The sequence below is a fragment of the Myxine glutinosa genome, chromosome 1, assembly GCF_964187855.1.
Source record: "Myxine glutinosa chromosome 1, kmMyxGlut1.1, whole genome shotgun sequence".
Lineage (NCBI taxonomy): Eukaryota > Metazoa > Chordata > Myxini > Myxiniformes > Myxinidae > Myxine > Myxine glutinosa.
This window is the reverse complement of record NC_136261.1, coordinates 169,035,172-169,058,456: the sequence shown is the minus strand read 5'-3', so window position 1 is coordinate 169,058,456 and position 23,285 is coordinate 169,035,172. Positions and strand designations below refer to the sequence as shown.

Here is a 23,285-nt window from a genome sequence, read left to right as displayed (position 1 = left end):
TGAACATTTTCCTACATGCCTCCTGCGCCTTTGCCAACTCTTTCTTTGCAGCCTTCTTGGCTGCCTTATAACTTTCATGCTCTGCTTTTTCTGCTCCCGTACCCTTCGCCTTCTGCCACCCCTTGAACTTCTTCCTCTTCTCGTCAATCCTCTTTCCAACTTCATCATCCCACCATCATGTTTCCGAGTGCCTCGGTGGTCCTTTTGCCATCCACATACCTCACCAACGGCTCCCAACAGACTATCTTTCATTGACATCCAACCAAGTTCAAGCTCAACCACATCCCTACCCTACTCAGCCTCTCTTTTAATGCCTCCCTTACTGTCACCTCTTTCAACCTCCACACCTTCATTCTCAGTTGGTACTTCACCCGCCGAGCTCTCCTCGCACCTTTCACCCTTATGTTGCAGACAACCAAGTGGTGCTGTGAAACAGCCTCCTCCCCCGGGATCACCTTTGTGTCCCGGAGGTGCCCCCTATCTCGCCTACGCACCATCAGGTAGTCAACGGTTGTCGTCGACCCACCTGACGTGTATGTAACAAGCTTATTATCCCCTTTCTGGAACTGAGTATTACAAATCAAAAAATCAGCTCCATCAGCAAACTCCAAAATCCTTTCACCTTCTCCATTTCTCACACCATATCCATAACCCCCATGAACTCCCTCAAAACCGTCCACACTCCTTCCCACATGTCCATTTAGGTCTCCTCCTACCACAACAACTTCCTCATCTTTCATGTTTTCCATCAGCTTCTCTATCGCACACCAGAACTTGTCCTTCTCTTCATCGCTCCGACCAACCTGCGGAGCATATCCCGAGATGACGTTCACCAAGAGCTTTCCAATCATCATTTTCACCATCATCAACCTATCACTCACTCTAGTCACACTCACCACACTGTCAACAAACTCCTCAGAAAACAGGACACCAACACCATTCACGCCCTCCGGGCAGCCTCGCCACACAAACTTGTATTTCTGTCCCTGCCTACCCTTCACCATTATTCTCACACCACTTCCCTTCCATCTCGTCTCTTGCACACAACATATGTCCACTCTTCATCTGACCAATACTTCCACCACTTCTCCTCATCTCCCTGTCATTGTCCCTACATTCCATGTCCCAAACCTCAGAAACCGATCTCCACTTCGGTCTGTACTCTGCCCATATGTAGTTGTAATTGTCATGGTTCTCTTTTTGAGGCAATGTTTTTATGGCCGGATGCCCTTCCTGATGCCAACCCTCTTTGTCGCCTCTTACGACACGCAGGGATACGGTGTACCTATTCTAACAAGGGTACACACCGGGGTACATACCTATTCTAACCAGGGTACGCACACCTTTTGAGCAAGGAAGCTGATATATGGACAAGACAGTGACCAAGTGATTTGGGTCTAAAGGTTATTTTTGATTTATTGATTAATCAATTAATTATTTAATTTTTCGATTAATTAGTTCATTTTCAAAAAGTTACAGATTCATATGAAACACTGGTGGTTTAGGTATGCGATAAACCAATTGATTAAGAAATTAATTATTTTACGATTATCATTTATTTATTTTAATTACACAATTAATCAATCAATTAATTATTGTACACTGCTCCCCCCAATTCTGTCTCAATGTGCTGCAAGGTGGAATCGCCGGGGTGTCATTTTATTTTCTTAGTTTTTTTATTTAAAAATAAAAATAACGGATATGGTATTTATTTATTTGGCATGGGGGGCGATGTACTTTGAATGTTGCTCAACTTGTTACAGGTTCTCCCAAGAAAGATAACCCAAGCTCTAAAATTGTTTCTGCAATTGGGGAAAAACAATAAAAGCACAATGTTCAGCATTGCAAAACATAGTTGGGGTTATGAGCAAATCAAAGAAATGACTTGATTGTTTGTTTTTACATGAAAATAAATTGCATTTTTACATCCTGAGGCCATGTTGAATTGAATCGCGAGAGGTAAAAACAAAGACATTAGTTAAGCAAAAATGCTGCTCCTCTTTCAGGAAAGCCTGGAGGCCCTGGAATGAAGAGGTCAAACATCGTCTCCTTGGACATTATCAGACAATCGACAAAATCTGGCATTCTGCTTTGCTTGCTAAGCTCTCTGCTTGTGGCATAGAAGCTCACCTTCATTCCTGGATTTCTGACTTCCTCAACTCACGGAGTCATTGTGTTGCCATAAATGCAACCCTCTTCTTCCCTCTCCTATTGGAAGCTGGAGCTCCCCAAGGCAGTGTTGAGCTCAGTCTTGTTCTTCATCTATGTTGATAACCTATTCGATGCTCTGGAAAGCTCTCTTCCTTTTGCAGATGACTTCACATTGTGTCATCCAGTACCCCATCCCACTTCCAGTCAGATAGCAGCTGCACCACTCTCTGCTAATCTGGAATTGATGAGATACTAGTCTGTTAAATGGGATATGTCCTTCAATGCTGGAAATTCTCACTGTCTCACTGTCACTCCAAAAGGATTGTCAAACTAACCCACCTGTCTATTTTCATGGTCATCCACTTGAAGATGTTCAATATCTTTAACTTCTCTGCCTCACCATCAGCCAGACCTTTCCTGGGCCATGGGCCAACCACATAGCAATTCTGGTGTCCAAAGCCAGCCACAGCTATGGCATCCTCCGTCCATCTGCAGTGGCCTGCAAAAGTATTCATCTCCTACCAATAATGCCACATTTATATGAATTATGTAGAAACAATTTTTCCAAATTAACTTTTAAATTCATAATTGAAGAAATCAAACTAAACACTGTTATAGTTGAAGGAGGTTACATGTCAGGAATACCTGCAGAAAACATGTACATTCAAAAAACATGTACAAAAAACATTTACTTTCTTCTTATTCAGCCACTCCAGTGTGGATTTAGCTTTGTGCTTCGAATCATTGTCCTGCTGAAATGTGAATCTTTTGTTCTGCTACCCAGTTTCACATTCATTACTGACACAAGCAGGTTTTCATCAAGGATCACACAAGCTTATTTTGTAACCTTTCAAAAAAAATATTTGTTCCTGAAGTGATGTCCAGTTATTTAGGAAAAATGTTGAATAATTATTCAACTGAGAATCATCTGATTTTCTCTGTTACTCTAACTTATTCACATTTTATCTGCATTTTCACCACTGGAGGAGGTTGCGAAGACTCTATATCTTGCATCTAATTTGAAAGCATCATGAAATAAGCTCAGATGCCATCGAAATGTGAAAACTTTGGAGGGGTGTGAAATTTTTTGCAGGCCACTAACTTTCTTCAGATAATCAGAGTTACTCACAGTAAAAAAAAAACAACCTGGTGTTGGCTTTGCGGTTAAGGTGCCGGCTTGGGATCCTAGGATCCTGGGTTCGAATCCCGATCGATCGCTAAATTAACACCAGGGGGGTTGACTCAGCCTGTCATCCTTCCGAGGTCGGCAAATTGAGTACCAGCTTGCTGGGATGAATGATCCCGGTGTGTACCCCGGTTTAGAATAGGTACACCGTATCCCTGCACATCGTAAGAGGCGACTAAGGGTTGGCGCCAGGAAGGGCATCCGGCTATAAAAACATTGCCTCAAACAGGGAACCATGATTGTCATGAGGCCCGCAAGGCTACCCCCTGCTCTAGCGGGGAAAATGGCCTTAAAACGATCATTCATTCATTCGTTCACTCACAGTCGAAAATAACTTTGTCCATAGCTCAATTGAGTACTGTTCCCCTCTATGGACGAGTGACCCATGTCTCCTGGATCCTGTGGAATCTAAAGCTCTCAATAGTATTGGAATCCCCAATGACGAAGCTGAAGTACAAGATCTGTTGCTTTCACATCGCAGACAGGTCGGTGGTCTCTTTGTATTCTACTGCCTCTTCTCCAATATTGTTCCCTCTGCTCTCTCAGTCCTCATACGCTCCCCAGAAACTCCAGGATTTACATGTTCCTCCAGTAACCCTTTTCTGGTTAAACTTGAAAACTCCAGATTGAACTGCACATTTCAACTCTTTTGTTCCTCACTTCTCACATTTATGGAACCACCTTCCAGAGGTAGTTCTTTCCCACTCTTCCATCTTGGGCTTCAAATATGTGGTGCACAGCCACCTCATGTTATTCCCATCCTGACCCAGGATCTTTATAAGCCCATTAACCCCTCCTAACCCAACCCCCTTGCTTGCTGTTTTCAGTGTTTGTTTGTCTGTGACCAGGATATCTCAAAAAGTTGTCATCTACAATTTTTTGAGATATCCTGCTTAGCAGTGCTTACAGGCAAACAAACTGCCAAATGCACAAACAAATATATAAACAAGAAAGAGCAATCAGAGATTGCAGACCTTCGCCAGGATGTGATTTCAGTGGTTTTTAAGGCTTTTGTGTTAAAACAAATATGGCGGCCGAATCACGTGACCGATGACGTCATCATTATTATTTTTCTCCACCAATGTTTGCCTACATGACGCTCAAATTTCATCTTGATCGGATGAGGTTTTGTACTTGTCGAATTATGATGTCATAATGGAGGCACCTATTACATCATTAACATATTTTATTCCCCATGGAGAGTTCTTTACAATGAGCCATGTCTCAATTTTTTCTATTCAGTGCTTTTGGAGATAGAGGTGCAAAATTTTTCGTTTTTTCCAAGATGGCGGTCGCACCACGTGACCGGTGAAGTCATAATTATCATTACAAATTATACAGGTGGAGATGCATCCATGGTGAAACTTTCCTATCAATTGGACCAACGGTTGGAGAGAAAATCATATTTATTCTGTGCGGACAAACAAAAAGACAGACAAACAAACAAACGGACTCAAATGCAATACCCTCTCCTCAGGTGAGGGTAATTATCAGATCCGGATCCGGATCTTCACCCAAATCTAATCAGTTAGTCCCTGTCACACACCTAACCTGTCCAGCAAGTTTTGTCCGAACCAGTCGATAACTGTTTGAGATATCCTGTGATATATCGTTTTTGTCCTTATCTCTCATTAGATGATGGATGTTAAAAACCCCACCTTCTTTTGCTCTTCCTTTCCTGTTTGTTATTCCCTTGCTCATCGTGCCCAGTTGTTGTCCTGCTATCTCACTGTCAATTTCACTTTACTTTTCCATTAGCCTTGCTCTTGTGGAGAGGGAAAAAGCAGCAAATGTTAAAAAATTGTTGAAGGCTAATTTTGTGTTGTCGGTTGAAATATTTTCCAATTCTTCACTATAAGTCACTTTTTCCCTTCCCGTTCCTCTTCGTTGATGTGGGGAATGCAACATCGAGAGATTTACTGCTTCTTGTTGCACCAGATTTAATCACATCGCAAGCATACAAATCAGGCTCGCTAAACATCACCGCCTTACTTTTAAGTGTATCGGGCCTGATATATTACAACACTTTGGGATAAACCTTGACATTTGAAACAAGAAAACCATAACTTATGTTTCTTGGAAATTTTTTGCAAAACTAATTTTGCATTATATTGCTTGGCTAAATTGTTATTTGTCACATGTGAGTTTCTAACATTCAGGGCATTACAAAATATCTCACATTTGGTGCAACCTTCTTTGACTGAATGATGAGGCTTGATCACATGCTCTAAAGTCCCCCAAACCATGTGCCTGGCAGAAGGAGCGGGACCTGGAGTTGGCTGCCCGGATTGGGCAGACTCTGCTTGATAAAAACCGCAGATTAGAGGAGCGTGTGGAAAACCAGGATGAAGAATTGGAGCATTCTGTTGAGCAGGTAATCTAAAATATGGCGTCAAGCACAATATTGAGTGATCCGATAAATCAGCATCACCCTTTGCCTTCAGCGAATCGGCGCCTAATTTATCACTTGATATCCGAGCAAGAAGGACCTTCCATTGACTTTAAAAAAATAGGAACTGGCTTTCTGATGAATGTTAAACTGGGTGTCTCATCTGCCGACATTAGTTGGTGGATGTTAAACATCCCACAGTGTCCTTCGTGAAGAGTAGGCGAGCTATCGCCGCCCCCATGAACAATTCCAATTCCTGCACACTCACTCGAATATCCTGCGTCGGTGTGGCAACACGTCCAGGATTGTAACATTCGTCAAGAAACTGTGTCAGCAGAACAGACACTGTTTGGAGAATGGTACATTGGTACATGATGATCATGATGACTGGCTCTCTGGATGTAGTTCTTCATTTTTACTGAAGTCGGGGTAAAAGCCGGGGTATGCTTTTAAAAGTCGGGGTAAAACCAAGGGGAGATGTTGCCCAGCCAGTGTTGGACTGCTGATAACTTCCATTCTGTCCCTATTTCACGATTTTTTTTATTGTGGTTACACCATTATTAAAATATCATGAAAGTTAATTGCCTCTTTTCTTGGTTACTCTTCTCAGTCACCAAAATGATTTCTCACACTTGTACTGTTTACCTGGTTTTTGAGCTTTGCCTTACGTGACGTCCGGCTCAGGCAGAAGCTCATACACAAAAATCACAAGATAAAGATATTGACTAGGTCACTGGGTGTGGGGGGAGACTGGGGATGGGAGGGGGGGGGGGGGGGGGTAGAAATGTACAGCTTCAAAGTGATCAACTAATTCTGAATAAAACCCTCACAATCGATCTTGCATTTCTATCACCACAAAAACATTTTACACACACCTGAAAGACTATTTTGTGTAATCCCCTTCTGGTTAATGAAATACTAGTTACCTCTGCCACCAAAGGTGGATGGAGGTTATCTTTTCACCCCTGTCTGTCTGTTTGTCTGTGAACAAGATATCTCAAAAAGTTGTGGACGGATTCGGACGGAATTTGGCAGAGATGTAGTGTATGTGACAAGGACGAAATGATTAGATTTTGGTGAGGATTCGGATCCGGCTAGCAGAATTTTAAAAGTGATTATTCACTATTGGGAGATAGGGCCAAAAACGATACATAGCAGGATATCTCAAGAAGTTACAGACGGATTTGGACAAAACTTGGTGGGGAGGTTGGTGTGTGACAAGGACAAATCGATTCGATTTTGGTGAAGATCTGAATATGGATTTGGATACGAGAATTATTTAATTCTTAAGTTATTTTTCACCATTGAGAAATGGGGCGAAAATCAATATATAACATGATATTTAAAAAGGTTATGGACAAGTTTTGACTAAATTTGCTGGACGAGTTGGTTAGGTGACAAGAACAAGCCGATTAGAGTTTTGGTTCAGGTCCGAATCCAGATCCGGCCTGTCGGTGAGATACAAAACATAAACTGTTCAGCCTGGTGAAGGTATGGTATGTGCTCTACCGAGTGCGGTTCTACTTAAACAGTGTTATCAGCATTATGGTGTGCATACATGTTCATTCCTTGCACCATGTTCCTCAAAATATGCACCTGAAACATTGCTGTAAGGGCCCAAGTATTTCAACTTCTCCAAAAGTTTCCTTTATAGTCCTTGGTTGGATAGATCTTTCCCAGTGTGACTCTCTACTCCAGCTCTGGTTCATTGTCGGCTTGCAACGAGCCACACTATCTTTGCCTCTGCCTGGCTCTGTTTTCCTCATAGAATGTGGTTCATTGGAGGTCACTGTCTTACCGCTGGATGAACGGATCTCAAATTTACGTTGTGGAACAGTTGAACGTCCTGGAATTTATACCACCAACTGGCAGATCTTCAGTTTCCTACTGCCAGGTAGCTGCCAGGTACCTAATCTGCAGGTTCTTCACAACAGACTAGTTCATTGTCACTTCCCTGCCCAGTTGTCAAATTGTGAGGCAAAGTGTACGAATAATAAAGCAGAGCTATTTACATTTGAGCCTGCATCCTTGTATTCTCCACATTGTCCCCTGCTCCACTCAGACTCTCAAAGAGCTGGTCCTATTTGGTTTGCCGCTTATATCAGTTTTTCCTCCTTACTTAAACGTCAGTTTTAAAATGCACTCCTTATTCCTGAAAGAGCAGAGCTGGCTAGAGTGCTTTGATACATGTATTTTGAGCTCTGAAGTGTGCACTCAATGCAGCGTTTTCCCTTTTCTTCTCCTCAACCAGGTGAACCAGCTAAAACACGAACTGTCCATGAAGGATGACCTTCTGCAGTTCTATACCAGCACAGTGGATGACAGTGAGACTGACTCCAACTCCTCAACTCCGTATGAGCTTTTCATTCTTTGCATATTTTTCTATCGATGTCTTGTTATGTTTGTTTCATTTTCATGTACAAGTTCAGTCCAGAATATATTTTAAATGGCTAAAGCCGGACACACACTGCGGCGACTTGTCTGTGCAAAGCCCGGGCAATTTGCTTCATTGTCAATGCTGTGTCACACAAAAACCTTCGGGTATGCCTCACGGTCGAGCACATGTTGCATGGGATTTATCAACAAATAACGTTTGCCAAAGATTCACATGTGACCGGTGCCAGATAGGACATGGTCTTCTCTTTTAATGAACCGTTGGTAATTTAGCAAAGCCAGTGGTGCCAGATCTGGGTTTCTCACAATATCCACACAGGATTTCCACACGTTTGAGTGCCTATCAAGTCAGGATGAGTTGAATGGTTTGATAGTTATATATTAAGCCTGGTGTTGGCTTAACATTTACAATTGCTGGCTTAAAATATTAGGGTCTTGAGTTTGAGTCCCTGCCGATCTGTTGAAATAACACCAGGTGGGTTGTTTTTTTTGTATGCAAGATCGAGGCTCGTGAAAGAGCTCACATTAATCACACAAAAAGTCAAACCGACACACAAAACACAAAAAATAAGGGGAGCGGCAGACAAGATGGGGAGAGAGGGGGAAGGACACAAACACAACATTTGAGAGCAGGGACATCGGGAGAAATGTGGGAGGGGGAGGGCTTTGGGGGAGGTGGGAGAGGTATAAAACATATGAACTTCCAAGGACTTCCAAGGAAGGAAACAAGGACTTCCAGGAAAGAAGTTGGAATTTCAAAAAAAAGTGTATCTGGGGTGAATTAGTGGGGGTAGAAAATATCAAGGTTTTGGATGGGGGAAGATAAGAGATGGTGGTGAACAGCTGTTTTAAAGACCTGGAGGGAGGGGTGGGATTGAAGGGAGTTGGGGGGAGTTTGTTCCAGAGGCGGGAGAAAAGGGGAATGAAAGAGTGAAGGTGAGCAGAGAGCCTAGATTTTGGCAGTTTAACCATAAGAGGGTTGCAGGCAGATCTTGTGCAACCTGAAGGAATATTGGGGGGACAGAGCACAGAGAGAGCTGGGGGAGCAAGGGCGGAGAGGAGTCTGTAGAAGACAGAAAGACCACCAACCTGCCTGCGGTGAGTGAGTGAAAGGCCCTCGGAGTTAACTTCAATCGCAGGAGATTCCAATAATTCTGAAAGCTTTGGTTTCAACAGCGTGAAGCCGAGCTAGGTGTGAGGCAGGAGCACCAGCCCAGAGGGGGGAACATTATTCCATTGAGCTGTGGATGAAAGCCTTGTATGTGGTGAGGAGCTCAGGTGTGCCAAGGAAGGACTTCGCACGACGGAGGATGCCCAGTCGGCGACTGGCTTTGGAGGCCAGCTTGGAAATGTGGTTTTCCCAAGAAAGATCATGGCAGATAGTGAGACCCAAAAGCTTGAGCGACAGAACTTCTTGGAGAGGATTGTTGAGAAAGTAGATGGGAGGGTTTTCCAGTCGGTCCTTTTGGAGAGTCATTGTAAGAGTGTGAGATTTGTCAGGATTGAAAGACATGTTCCACTTGTTTGACCAGTCTGTGATTTTTTCCAGGTCTGCAGAGAGTGAGGAGGCTGCAGACTGCCGATCTGAGGGATGAGGAATGGAGCGACAGAGAGTAGAGTCGTCAGCAAAGAGATAGAGAGGATTTTCCAGAGAGTCGGAGAGATCATTGATGAAGACCAGAAATAGCACAGGGCCCAGAACACTACCTTGGGGAACTCCAGCCAGAACAGGAAGGGGAGATGAGAGAAATCCATTCAGGGCCACACGTTGCCTTCGACCAGAGAGGAAGTCCGCAAGCCATGAGTGGAGATTTCCATGGATACCATAGGAGGAGAGTTTGGTGAGCAGAGCTGGGTGCCAGACCGTATTGAAGGCACGTGATATGTCAAGTGAGACAGCTCTGTTTTCCTGTTTGGCATTGAGGACCTCCATCCATTGTTGAGACAGCAGAAGCAACATGTCCAGAGTAGAATGACCTGGTCTGAATCCAAATTGATGATCAGAGATCAAGCCATTGGAGAAGAGGAAGGATTTTATATCCGAAGCAATGACGGATTCCATGACTTTGCTGATTATTGGAAGCAGGCTGATTGGTCTGTAGTTGCAAGGATCTGTTTTTGCACCTTTTTTGTGTAAAGCGGTAATGTTTGCTGATTTCCAAGAAGCTGGCAGATGACCTTGAGCAAAAGAGAGAGTGAAAAGAACAGAGAGAGGGTGAGATAGAGCGGCAGAGCAGGATTTTAGGCCCCGTGGGCTGATACCGTCTGGTCCAGTTGCAGAATCAGAGTCGAGGTTTGACAAAAACTTCTCCACCTTGTCAGGAGAGAAGGACACAGAGTCCAGGAGCAGTTGGGTTCGACTGGGAAAAGTGGGAACAGAGAGAGATGGGTTTGGGACACAAGATTTTGAGGCAAACACAGAGTTGAGGCATTCGGCTTTGTCACGTGCGGTGTCAACTGTGTAGCCATTTGAGGTAAGGGAGGGGATGGAGGGAGAACAAACACCAGAAACGGATTTGACCAGACGCCACCAGGATTTGGAGGAAGGAGACAGGTTTGAGAGTTCATATTTGAGTGTGGAGAGATAGTGCTTCCTGGCACTCCTGAGGGTAGACACACACTTGTTCCGAGCTTGGTGGAAGGAAATGAGATTGCCTTCAGTTGGATTTGCCTTCCAAGAGGCAAAGGCAAGTTGTTTCAGGGCAACTGCCTCACCACAAGATTCAGTGTACCATGGACGGGAGGAAGGGTAAGACAACTGAAGACGAGATGGGATAAATCTTTGCATGAGAGAGAGCAGTTTGCTTTGGAAGAATTCCCAGGAAGAATTTATGTCAGAGGCAGTAGAGATGGGAGACCAGTCCAGATGATTGATGGCTGCTTGCAGACCGTGCCAGTCAGCCTGAGTGAAATGCCAGACTCGTCGGCGCTGAGGAGGCTCTCTGAGAATGGCCAGAGAGATGTCCACTTTAACAAGCACGTGATCAGAAGAACCGATTGGAGCAGAAGAAGAGCAGCACGCATTTGCAGGGAAGTTAGTCATAACCAAGTCCAGAAGAGAAGATACTCCATTGACTGAGATCCGGGTCGGGAAATTGACAGATTGTGTCAGTCCCAATGAGTCGCAGAAGTCCTTTGCTGAGGTGCCATGGCTGGTGAGAGAGGAACCCACACCCAGCCAGCTGGCATGATGACAGTTGAAGTCGCCACATATGAGGAAGAGAGAGTTTGGATGAGTTGATAGAAGTTGGTCCATGTTGTCCGACACCGAAATGTAAATGGAGTCGTCACTGTTTGCAGGACGGTACAGAACACATATGAACAAAAGGTGGGAGCGGAGAGGAAGCCGTAGCCAGAGGTACTCCTGGTTGACCCAGCTTGTCAACCTTCCGAGGTCTGCAAAATGAGTACCGGCTTAATATTAATAGTAACAGGGCCACTGCATCAGCAGCACAGCCGCGCTTCCAGAAAATGATGCAATCAGCAACCACAGGCTGCATACAGAACAACAACAACAGCAGCAAGTTATATATTCAAAACAGAGTGGGTTTCATCCTATTATATTTAATCATATAAATGCAGGAAATGTCAATGATTTTGAAATGTCTGGAAAACACTTCACACCAGTGTATATTGTGTCCCTGCCAAACATCACACAAATGTGCTAACTGCTCTTGAACAATTACCTGGAATTTGCATGCACAAATCACCCACAGTGTGTGGTCAGCTATAGGACCATAGAGGAACTTTACATAAACGGTAGTACATATAGGACAGATACCCCCGCAGACAACAGAGAAATTAACAGTATATGGGTGTGGTGAAAATGAAGAAGAAGAGCCTTCGCAGGTGAGGGGCATATTGTATGCCTATTTCGGGGCAAGTGCTCGGTGAGCAAGGGGGTCAGGATGTTGTCTGCTGAATGCATTATGCAGAGATGAGCACTAGATCTTCTTGGTAAGAAGTGACTGGGATTGATGACTAATGTGTAGAATGCTTGACTTTGCTTTATAATGCTTTATTAGCTTTGTATGACTTCATTAGCATTACACGCCACCAGGTCTCTCCTATGTATCGCGACTAACGCAACTCCTCATGAGCGACTGTTCAATTACCAACGTCGCAGCTCCAGCGGGCAGCCTCTACCCTCGTGGCTAGCTGAGCCGGGTCCGGCTTTCCTGAAGCGAGCGGTCCGTCAGAGGAAATACGAACCACTCGTGGACCGGACCGGGTGGAAATATTGGAAGGAAATCCGGAATACGTGCATGCCCGTTTGGCCAACGGTAGAGAGACAACCGTGTCGGTCCGGCATCTCGCGTCTTGTGGAGAGGTTAACGGGCAGCCTGTCCTGAGTGTACCGGCCGAGGCCGACGCGACTACCCCCGCCCGGTTGGATTAGTTCCCGGACGATGCTGAGACCGGTGCCGCCCCTTCGGACCCCAGGAGCTTGTCACCTGTGTCGCCTGCACCAGGAAGCATTCCGAGCCGTTTGAGTAAATCGCCGATACCTAGCGTTGGGGGCCCGGGCGTTGACGGCGTTTATCGCTCTCAAATTGGTCGGCTTTGTCAGCCTCCGACACGTTTTGGCTGGTAGCTTATTCATTCTGATTTATTCCTTTACACCTGTTGCTTTAGCCTTTACACCTGTTAGCCGTTTTCTTAAGGGAGGGTAATTGTGATGAAAATAAAGTAGAAGAAGAAGAAGAGCCTTCGTAGGCATGAGGCATATTTGATGCCTATTTATGGGCGAGCGCTCGGTGAGCGAGGGGGGTCAGGATCTTGTCTGCTCAATGAGTTATGCAGAGATGAGCACTGGATCCTCTTGGTAAGAAGTGACTGGGATTGATGACTTATGTTTAGAATGCTTGACTTTACTTAATAATGCTTTATTAGCTTTGTAGGACTGATTAAATTATTGCCTGTTGTGTAGGATGCCAAAGATCGATTTGAATAAAGCCTCGGATCTTGAAGTGAGGTCTGGAAGCTTTTTCAATGCAATAGTCAGGTTCGCTATGTTTTTTCGTTCAAAATCATGGTAGATTAGCAAACCTATACATTTTTGGAAACATTATTACATGGAAAATCTGAAAATCAATGTTTACATTTGCCAATTCCGACCAATTCGATTCGACCAATTCGACCAATCGACCAATTCCATTCGACCAATTCTACCATTCGACCATTCGACCAATCGCTTCGATCGACCATTCGACCAATTCGACCGATTCGATTTGCCAATCAATTTGACCGACCTTTGCTTGTGTGGAACGGACTGTGAAAACGATGCGGACTATATTGTCGGATACGACACACAGGACAGTGATGACGAACTCTAAATGGCATATTCTGTAATCGTGTATGTTTGATGCCATTGACTGCCTGTGTAGATGTGAAGTTATACTGACTGCATGTGTATATATGATTTTGCTGACTGCCTGTGTATGTTTGGTGATATGAATTATTGTGACACATTTTGATGTTATTAACTGCCTGTACAAAATGATAACATGTATTTGATTATGCAACTTATTGCGAATATAAAGACAGTATTTTGCAATTCAAAACCTTTGATTCGTGTCTTACCATTCCCCATAGCACTAATTTGATACTTTCATTGGATTCCTTGTCCCTGAAAATATAGGTTTAGTATATTTAAAAAAGTTTTTAGGGTAATTAGAGGCAGAAATAGAACAAAATATGTATTTTACAATGGCCATTTTGAAAATCCAAAATGGCCGCCATACAGGTATCTCTGCAAATGTAAACATTGATTTTTAGTTTCCTTATGCTATAACCTTTCCAAAAATGTATAGGTTTGCTAATCTACCATGATTTTGAACGAAATATAATTTATTGACATAGTGAACCTGACTACAATGGGATTCAACCCAGAATCACATCACACAAAATGAGTTATATGTTAGTTATATGCAAAATGAGTCACACAAAATGAGTTATATGTTAGTTATATGCAAAATGAGTCACACAAAATGAGTTATATGTTATATGCAAAATGAGTTATATGTAAAAAAAGTTCACAAAGAATCATGAGTTATATGCTCAGTTATATAATAATTGGTCCAAGTGCTGCAACGTAACTATTTTTGAAATCATATATACACACACACTAGCTGAAGTAGCTACCTGGCGTTGGCCTGGGGAAATTCAATGCAATAGGTACTGAACTATTAAGTCAGAATGGAAAATATCTTTGTAGCCCAGAGGCAGATCACTTGCACGCAGAGTTCATTTTCATGATTTAGGGAATGCAAAGTAAAATAAATAAAGACCAAGTAATTAACATCAGTAGTTGAGCCCGTGTAATTTCTGTGAGAGGATTACAGGTGTGGGAGCATTAACACTGTGGTGTTGTAATAAATCTGGAGGCCAATGCGCCCTAAATGGTTCTTTCCAGAGCTATCTCTATTAGCATGAGTGAAGCCACCGGAAGTGCGACTGCGGGCATATTACCATGCCGATATTCGTGACGTGGAAGATTATAGTTAAAAAAGCAACAGGCGGATCATACCGTGCCTTTTTGTGACGTGGTAGATCAACCCTCTGGAGTCTACCAGCCGATTCTATCGGCTTCACGCATGCGCCAAAATGTCTATAAGCCGAATTTATCGGCTCCAACCACGTTCAAATTTACCGCGCAATTACCGCCTATAGTAGACTCCAGAGGGTTAAAGTTAAAAATCAACAGAAGGATCATACCGAGACAGGGAGGATTAAAGGTAGGGGAGAAACGTACCAGGGGAATACACAGTTTCCGTTTTTAGCTTGCATATATATAACCCATTTGTGGCAGTGTGTAAACAACATACTCACTCGAGGCCTGAATACGGAAGTTTGATAATACACTTGTGTAAAGCAGTATTTTAAACAAGCATTCTGAGTATTGCGCTGCAATACATGTCCCCTACCGGCAGTCTGTCGTCCGGAAAACTGTTGGGGAAATTACCAAAGTTCAAAGTGCCATAACTTTGTCAAATATGATCGAAACGTCGTGAAGTTCGAACTTGATCTGTAACTTATCATTAAGTCCTGCTTAGGAGGACATCATTAGGGAACCATGTACCAAGTTTGAAATCATTGGCATTAAGAGTTTCGAAAAAAAGTCCGGAAAACTGTTCTTTGCGTGACGGACTGACAGATGGACAGACGGACATACTGACAGACGGAGGGACGCAGTGCAAACCTATAGTCCCCTCCGGTGTACACCGGTAGGGGACTAATAACAGATGCATGTGTAAACATAGTACTAATTAAATTTGTGTTGTTGACAACAAATCACAAAATACAACCTCAACAAAACATATTGCTCGACCGCTCCCAGGAAAAAGAGGCAGCCAGTGTATAAGCACAAGACCTAATCGAGGCCTGAATGTCAATTATCCGATTTTCATTTTTTTTCCTGATTTTTCAATTTCTTTCTATTCAAACATAGCCCTTGATCTTCATCTGGATGAATGAGGAGGCCTTGCAAAGCCACCCTTCCCTCCCCAGCTCTCTCCCTTCCACAGATCTACCAATGTCCCTGTTCCCTACTGTTGTTGTGCTTGTGTACTTCCCTCTCTCTCCCCCTCTTGTCTCCCGCTCCCTTTGTTATATGTTTTATGTGTCCATTTATCTTATTTTTGTGTTTAATGTGTTGGCTCTTACACGAGCTTCGATTTTTATATACAAAAAAAAAAAAATGTTTGGTTGCATTGGTTCCTGCAGGGTCCGAATGCATAAACGAACACACCCAAACAAACAAACCTCTTTATATCCAAACAAACAAACTTCTTTATATCCAAACAAACAAACTTCTTTATATATACAGTATATCTATATATCTATATATATCTATATATGTATCTATATCTATATATATATATATATATATATATATATATATATATATATATATATATATATATACACACACACACATGTCACAATTAGGCCGTAAGGGTGTTAGGGGAAATATTGCATGTCACACATGAACCCATGGCCAGGAGAAATGACGTATGAGGTCCCAAGATATACGTTATAAACAATCTATGTACACGTACAGTCCACAAATCTTATGGCTAGAAAAATTGTACAGGCAATGGGATACATCATTCATCCCTAAAGACTCATTTGAGCACTTTACCAAGAAGCCTAGTAAGTTGAGACGGCTCGGATCCGTTTGTCTGTGGGGAACACCCTGGTTTGCTCCAAATTTCTTTCCGTAGCTACTGTTTAAAAAAACTAACAGTAGTGACTGTTTCAAAAGGTAATCATATGTTGGAAAGAATTGACAACACCATAGTTTGTGATTATAAAAAATTTTTTCTCTCCCACGAAACGCTATGCTGAGCTATTTATATACCTTAACACATGGAGTTCGTTCAAGGTGGAATTCCCCCTTGGGGAGGGGGCCAAGTTAAGTGACAATGACCTCCGTCGTGAAACCCATAGTCCCCTTGGCAGATTTAGTTGAGATTGGATAAATAACGACCGAATGTATCACAGTCAGACAGACAGACAGACAGACAGACAGACACCAAATTGCATATTTTAATATGGTTGGTCATCACATTCATTATTAGGAGTATTCCTATTTATGTAAATTTGTTTGTGCTCATTTGTAGACTTATGTCGTTGCTAATTTGCATGCTCATTTCAGACTTTTTTATTTCATATTTTTGCATAATTTAACTTTGACTTGCATTGGCATCATGTTTCTTTTTTATGTGTACAGATGAATGTGCTGCTCTACTGTAACCAGAATATAGACATGTTTAAATATGCCATAAAAACACTACAAGCATAAAAACTTTTGTTGCTTTAATTTTTGAGAGCATTATATATATGCCCTGGTGGATGAGATTGCCCATGCTAAGTCAATGGAATATCAAATCAAAAGACCTTGCAGCCTTGACATTGAGCTCCTGGTTGGTAATTGTGCGCATCCTGAGTGTTTTCTTCTACTTCACCTGCTAGACTCGAAAGGAGTGGAGCCATTCCTGTTAACCTGCACCAGGTGAACCTGGATAACATATACAGACGGATAAAGGACCTTGAAGAGGAAAACGTCAACCTTCAATCCACGGTTGGATTTAAATATGGAATTATTATTTTTTGTTCTGTCATCATATCACGAGTAATCTGGTCTCACATGATAGCTCAAAACAAGTACTACATCGTGAAGCTGTCTTGTCAAGGTTCAAACTCCAGCCTGAATGCAAACTCCTCCTGGTGCTTCGCAAGCAGGGCATTGCATCATTGAGCATGCCAACCTTTGGAGGGGACATTAAATATGCTCATTCTTGGCTGGTGGACATTAAAGATCACACTATTTTTGGAAAAGAGCAGGACATTGTTTGCTGATACCCTGGCCAAATTCTAAATTCCGGCCCTAATTTACATGGTCACTTCATTACCTGCAGAGCCACATCTCAGTGATGATGGAACCAACAGATGGAATAAATTTTTTTGTATCTGTCACATATGCATTCACATGGTAGAGAGATTGATGTTGATTTTATTTTGTCTCATGTACAGATTGATATATCCAACCGTTGCAGTAAATGATTTATGAAACAATGTTGCAAAAGAGATTTGAGTCGTACAATTTGTGGATTTTTTTAATTTTCATTTCATTATGTTTATTTGATGAGCTGAGCTATCTTTTTCTCATGTTTTATTACATAGGCATGTCTTCTGAAAACTGAAACAATTGACTTTGAGGAGAAGGAGCATCAACTTGTGAGCAACTGTGTCTCTGAACTAAGTACGATCTGTCGCATGATTTTTTCACGAGATCATCTGCCACATTTGTTATATTGCTTCAAATATGATCAACAGGCTTAATGCCAGAATAGTAGTACAAAAATGCTGATTTTCATGCATAACAGGCAGCCAATTTGTGTCGTAGCAATGGGGGAATTCCATTTGCCATCAGGTTAAACAGTGACTGATTAAATGGGATGATACCTATGAATGAGAGAGAGGAATTTTTTTTGTGAAAGCACTTCCAAGCAGTGTCGGTTCCGGATGTAGAGGAGATTGAAGACCAAGGGAAGATTGTAGTTTCTGACAGTCGGCCTGTGTGAGTTGTGGGCGATGGATTTGGGGGAGAAAGAAGGGTGGAGGGGTGTCTGTTTGACTTGAATACACTCATAAACTGCTGGATAGAAGGAGTTGAAAACTGATGGTTGTACTCGTTGTGAACATGGTAAGGCTTAAGACGGTAAAAAAAAGATCGCACTCCTGGAAGTGGGAACATTACGAGAACTGAACCGCTGGAACATTCATGAGTTGAAATCTGGTGAAAATAGAATGAGTCACAGGGTGCATGGGAAGGTTTTATGGGGTAAAAAAAACAATAGTTTATGGGTTCAGGAATGGGGGGAGGACCCCAATTGTCTCTATGTAATTTATATGTATTGTATACACCACCTGGTGGATGCCGGTATTATAAGGCACAATAAAATATGCCATAGGCATCATAGTAGTGGGGGAATGAACTTGTCCATGAGGATGGGTTATTTGCTAGTTATATTGTAATTTCAAGAAGTGTCTGTTTCTGAGTTTGTTTGTTTGTGTGCTTGTTAGCCTGTCCGCCCACACAGTGGGAGAAGGGGGTTTTGTAATCCCTTTGGTGTCTGCTCATCTGTTGAGAGCATTCATAACCTTTTTAGTTTTTACTATTCGAGGTTTTGTCTTCAAATTTTCAACAAACCCTTATGACGAGAAAGTAGAGAAGACGAATGAATATTTGTGTCAAAATGTGAAGTCACATGTGAATGGGTGAAGTCAGAGAGAGTAGAAATAGGCTTTTCAGTCCGTCTGCCCACCGCGCAGTGTGAGACCACTGAGTTTTTTGATCGCTTCCATGTTTATTTATTAAATGTATTTACCATTGAGCTTCAGTGTGTCTGTCCATGCCATAATTTTTTTTTACCATTTGAGCTTTTGTCATCAAATGTTCAACAAACCTTTATTACAAGAAAAACAATTTATAAAATTTACAATTTTTTTAGCTGTTGTTTTCATCAAGTTTAGTTTGAATACAAAGCAGACACAGATGGGCTTTGCATTTTGAGATGCTTTCCAGCTTGTTTGACTTCTGTGTACTTCTAAGCTACTAGATGGAATGAGATGAAAACTGGAGATTGTACTCGAGGTGTGCATGTGTACGTTTTAGGCGGTTAAACAATAGTTAGAGCTCCTGAGGTTCAGGGTGCGGGGAGGACCCCAATCCTCTTTAGGTAAATGTGTATGGCACAGCGCTACTCCTGGTGGAAGCGGATATTATAAATCAGCGCGTATTATATATAACTCGCAATAAAATATGTCAATTCTGTGGTGATTAACCCATCTGAATTGTGTGAATTATCCCATCCGAAAGGACAGGTTCTTCGCAAGTGTAATAAAAGTCAACCTCATTTCAAGTTTGATAAACTTATATGTCACAGCCAACTGTAATCTGCACATCTTGCACCATTATAACTGCAATGAATATTACAATGAAATACCCCTACAAATTTCCTGACATGATAGGAAACATCTGTCAGCTCATTTAAATGATAAGAACTGCTTTATTGTTGTTTTTTAAAAATTTGAATTCAACTCAGGCTCATGGGAAGAACTTGTATGTGTCTATATCTATCTATATACAGACTTGGCATTTAATATGGAATATTTTTTTTGTGGGGGTGAACTTACTTTTCAAGATGATGTAGAACCAAAAGTTCATTGGAATTATGTTGAAATTATTCTAGATTTTGTTAATGTGACCTTTAAAAGAAACAAAAACCACATTTGACATTTCGAAGCAAATAAATTGATCCTTGAAAGTGATGTAAACTGATATCGAACTCAATTCACGGACAGTACTGTGTTAAACTTCTGTACATTTTCCAGAAGTATCTCTTTATTTTGCACATTAGCCAAAAATTTTTTCAACAAAAACAAAAGCTAAATTATGACTGGGATTATGGACAGTAAAATTACAGTTCAGTACTTCGTGTAATCCCCACGAGCATTCAGGAGAGCACGTACACGTCGAGGCATGCTGTTCACGAGATTTGCCAAGGTTTGGACAGGAATCGCTTGCCATGCAGTGACAATAGCCTGCTGTAATTCACGCACAGAGGTGGGCTGCTGGTCCAAGTTGTCGATTTGATGCATTAATTCTGCCCACAAGTTGTCTATCGGATTCATATCCGGGGACATGGCAGGCCACTCCATATGCTCTACACCACGGTCAGCAAGAAAGTGTTGGATCATGCGAGCACGATGAGGCCATGCATTGTCATCTTGGAAGACAAAGTTTCCTCGAAAGGCTGCACGAGCAAATGGAAGCAATGTTTCTTCCAGAATGATCCTGTACTTGAACTGGTTCAGGTTTCCATTCAGAACAACCACGTCAGTTTTGCCCCCTGCATGAAAAGCAGCCCAAACGGTCACCCCACCACCTCCAGCTTGGACTCTTGGCACTATACAATCTTCGTTGTGGGCTTCATGCACTTGTCTGCGCACTCGGACGCGGCCATCTTGACGATAGACCAGAAATCTAGACTAGTCACTGAAGGTCACGTGATTCCAGTTTCCTGGCTGCCGTTGACGGTGCTCTCTGGACCACTGCAATCGGCGCTGGCTGTGTTGTCTGGTCAGGCATGGCTTTCTCAGGGGACGCCTGGCACGATAGCCTGCTTGAACCAGTCGTTGGTTGACTAGCCTTCTGGATACAGGCACATTTGTCAGTTGCTGCCACTCAGCCCTAAGCCGATTAGCTGACTTGGTACAGCCATTGCAGACTAACCGGTGCAGCTGGCGATCATCTCTCCTTGTGGTTCTGCATGGACGTCCTGGCCTCGGTATTGGAGTAGGGACACCCCTCTGAGCATTTCGTTTCAGGATCTTGACACCTGACCTTGAGTGATGCCATACTGCCGAGCAATAGCACGCTGTTTCATGCCAGAATTTCGTAAAGCCACCACTCCATGACAAACAGCATTGTCAAGTTGACGGACCATCTCCAGAGGAAGCGGCAATAACTTTTGTAGACGTGCAGCAGTTGTTTTCCACTAATACAGAACGCAACAACCCTTATATACCCGATTGTGAAACCAATCGTGAAATGTACCTGTCCTTACATTTTGTCACGCCACCTGTGATATAATCCTGTTATTGACTTCTTGCTGCGAAAGACAATCAGTGACATGGTTCTTTCAACAAAGACATCACCGAAACATAAAATAAACTCACCAGATTGATATACTGAGTTCAGAAAGTAAACCCAAGTCAAGAAAAAAAAAAAATTCCATATTAAATGCCAAGTCTGTATATCTATCTATATATATATATATGTCGGGCAGGGGCATAGGGGGCATGGGGGGCACCACGTGACCCAGGGCACCTGAGAAATACATATATAATTGTCTTTCCTTTGCTTGCTTCAAAAAAGCTAGATTCAATGCAAAACATGTTGTTCCACGGCTCGGTCAGATCCAGCCTTGGAGACGTTTTTCAACATCTTCCAAAGGGAGAAAGTTATGGGAATAGTTGCCATTTAATTCTTGTTTTGCCTTCAGTTAACCTCGAGCAGAGTATGATGTAATATGTATCCTTTGATTTGTATGTGCCTGGCTCAATATGTTTTACTGCCAAATGTAACACAAGGGATCTTGTTTATGAGAACGCATCGCTGGGCCTTGTAAGCCAGCTTGTTTGGAATAAGAGCTTGAGAAATATCTTACTTTCACACACATCTGTGCCTTCAAACTCAGCCCTCTCTTGTCTGAGGTCATTTCTTCAGCGGAGAGTTTTTTAGACTGTTCGATTAGATAAGGAATCTTGTTTCAGAGTATTTTCAGTGCGGCTCGGACTTCCACTGCCTTGTGTGGCAAGGCTCTGGGGGTCCGAGACGGGCTCCATAATTGTGTTTTGTTCGTTTCATTAAACCGCTCTTGCTGCTTCAAACGTGCCTCTTCTTGAGTTCGAGAGGTAGCCCGACATATATATATATGTATATATATATATATATATATATATATATATATATATATATATATATATATATATATATATATATGTATATCTATCTATAATTCCAGTAATCTCTGTGTGTGTGTGTGTGTGTGTGTGTGTGTGTGTGTATGTGTGTATGTCTGTGTGTTTGTCTGTGACCGCTGTTTCTCGACAACCACGGGTCCGATATACTTGAAACTTGCCAGGTATATTGCTGGGGACCTGAGGATGTGCCTTTTCAAGGTTTCATATTAATCGGACAAGTAGTTACCGAGCTATGGCGATTTCTTTACCAAACTCCGCAAGCCGTTCGCTTTGGACCAAACCATTTCATGTATATAGAGGGGGGGGATTGTCACCGTACTCGCAAGCCGTTCGCTTTGGACCAAACCATTTCATGTAAATAGAGGGGGGGGATTGTCACCGTACTCGCAAGCCGTTCGCTTTGGACCAAACCATTTCATGTAAATAGAGGGGGGGGGGGGGGGGGGGATTGTCACCGTACTCGCAAGCCGTTCGCTTTGGACCAAACCATTTCATGTAAATAGAGGGGGGGGATATAATTTTAGATATATATATAGTACGGGCATGCCCTAGTATATATAACTGTAAGAAATAGTAGAAACTCCAAAGTACGAGCAGGGCGTCTCATTTGTATTGAATAAATAATCGTTAGATTAAATAAGACGCGGACGTAGCTTCAGGACGTCGATCTTTAATTGTCGACAAGCTTTCGACCAACAAAGATCTTCTTCTGAGTCGGCCCCAAGTTCAACGTATATATATTGTTGCGGATATGGGATTTGGATCCATCCATATCCGCTTGTAAATATTCCCCTATTTCCCCAATACTTCCCAACTATCCCCAATCCCCCATTCCCTAGTCCCATTGTCTGTAAACAACATTCTGTAGCCCCGATCTTCCCCTATTTCCCCCATTAAATGTCGCATCCAGGTTCACCGCATCTCACGTAGACAACTATAGGACATCTTGCTAGTTATTCCTAGTCTATGTCAGTTAAGGACTCGTTTCCATTAATTCTGACTCTTCGTTGCACCAGAATGTGATTGTATGGCACCGTTAGAAAGTTTAGGACCTCCCAATACCTCCCCGCAGCTCTTCCTCATGGTACAACAACAACTACAACAACAGCG

General features: G+C 42.6%; 1 protein-coding gene across 7 annotated transcripts in view; it reads left to right on the top strand.

The window, feature by feature from the left end:
- The window catches only part of LOC137430964 (trafficking kinesin-binding protein 1), a 180,136-nt gene that overhangs the window by 88,211 nt on the left and 68,640 nt on the right, over positions 1–23,285 (top strand). For 6 of the 7 annotated variants that reach the window (XM_068121815.2, XM_068121766.2, XM_068121775.2 and 3 more), the window contains 4 exons: positions 5,595–5,711; positions 7,978–8,078; positions 17,097–17,205; positions 17,808–17,886. In XM_068121815.2, the coding sequence (XP_067977916.1) occupies positions 5,595–5,711; positions 7,978–8,078; positions 17,097–17,205; positions 17,808–17,886 (406 nt within the window). The remainder of the gene's footprint in view (positions 1–5,594; positions 5,712–7,977; positions 8,079–17,096; positions 17,206–17,807; positions 17,887–23,285) is intronic. The other variant, XM_068121784.2, reaches the window with a different exon arrangement.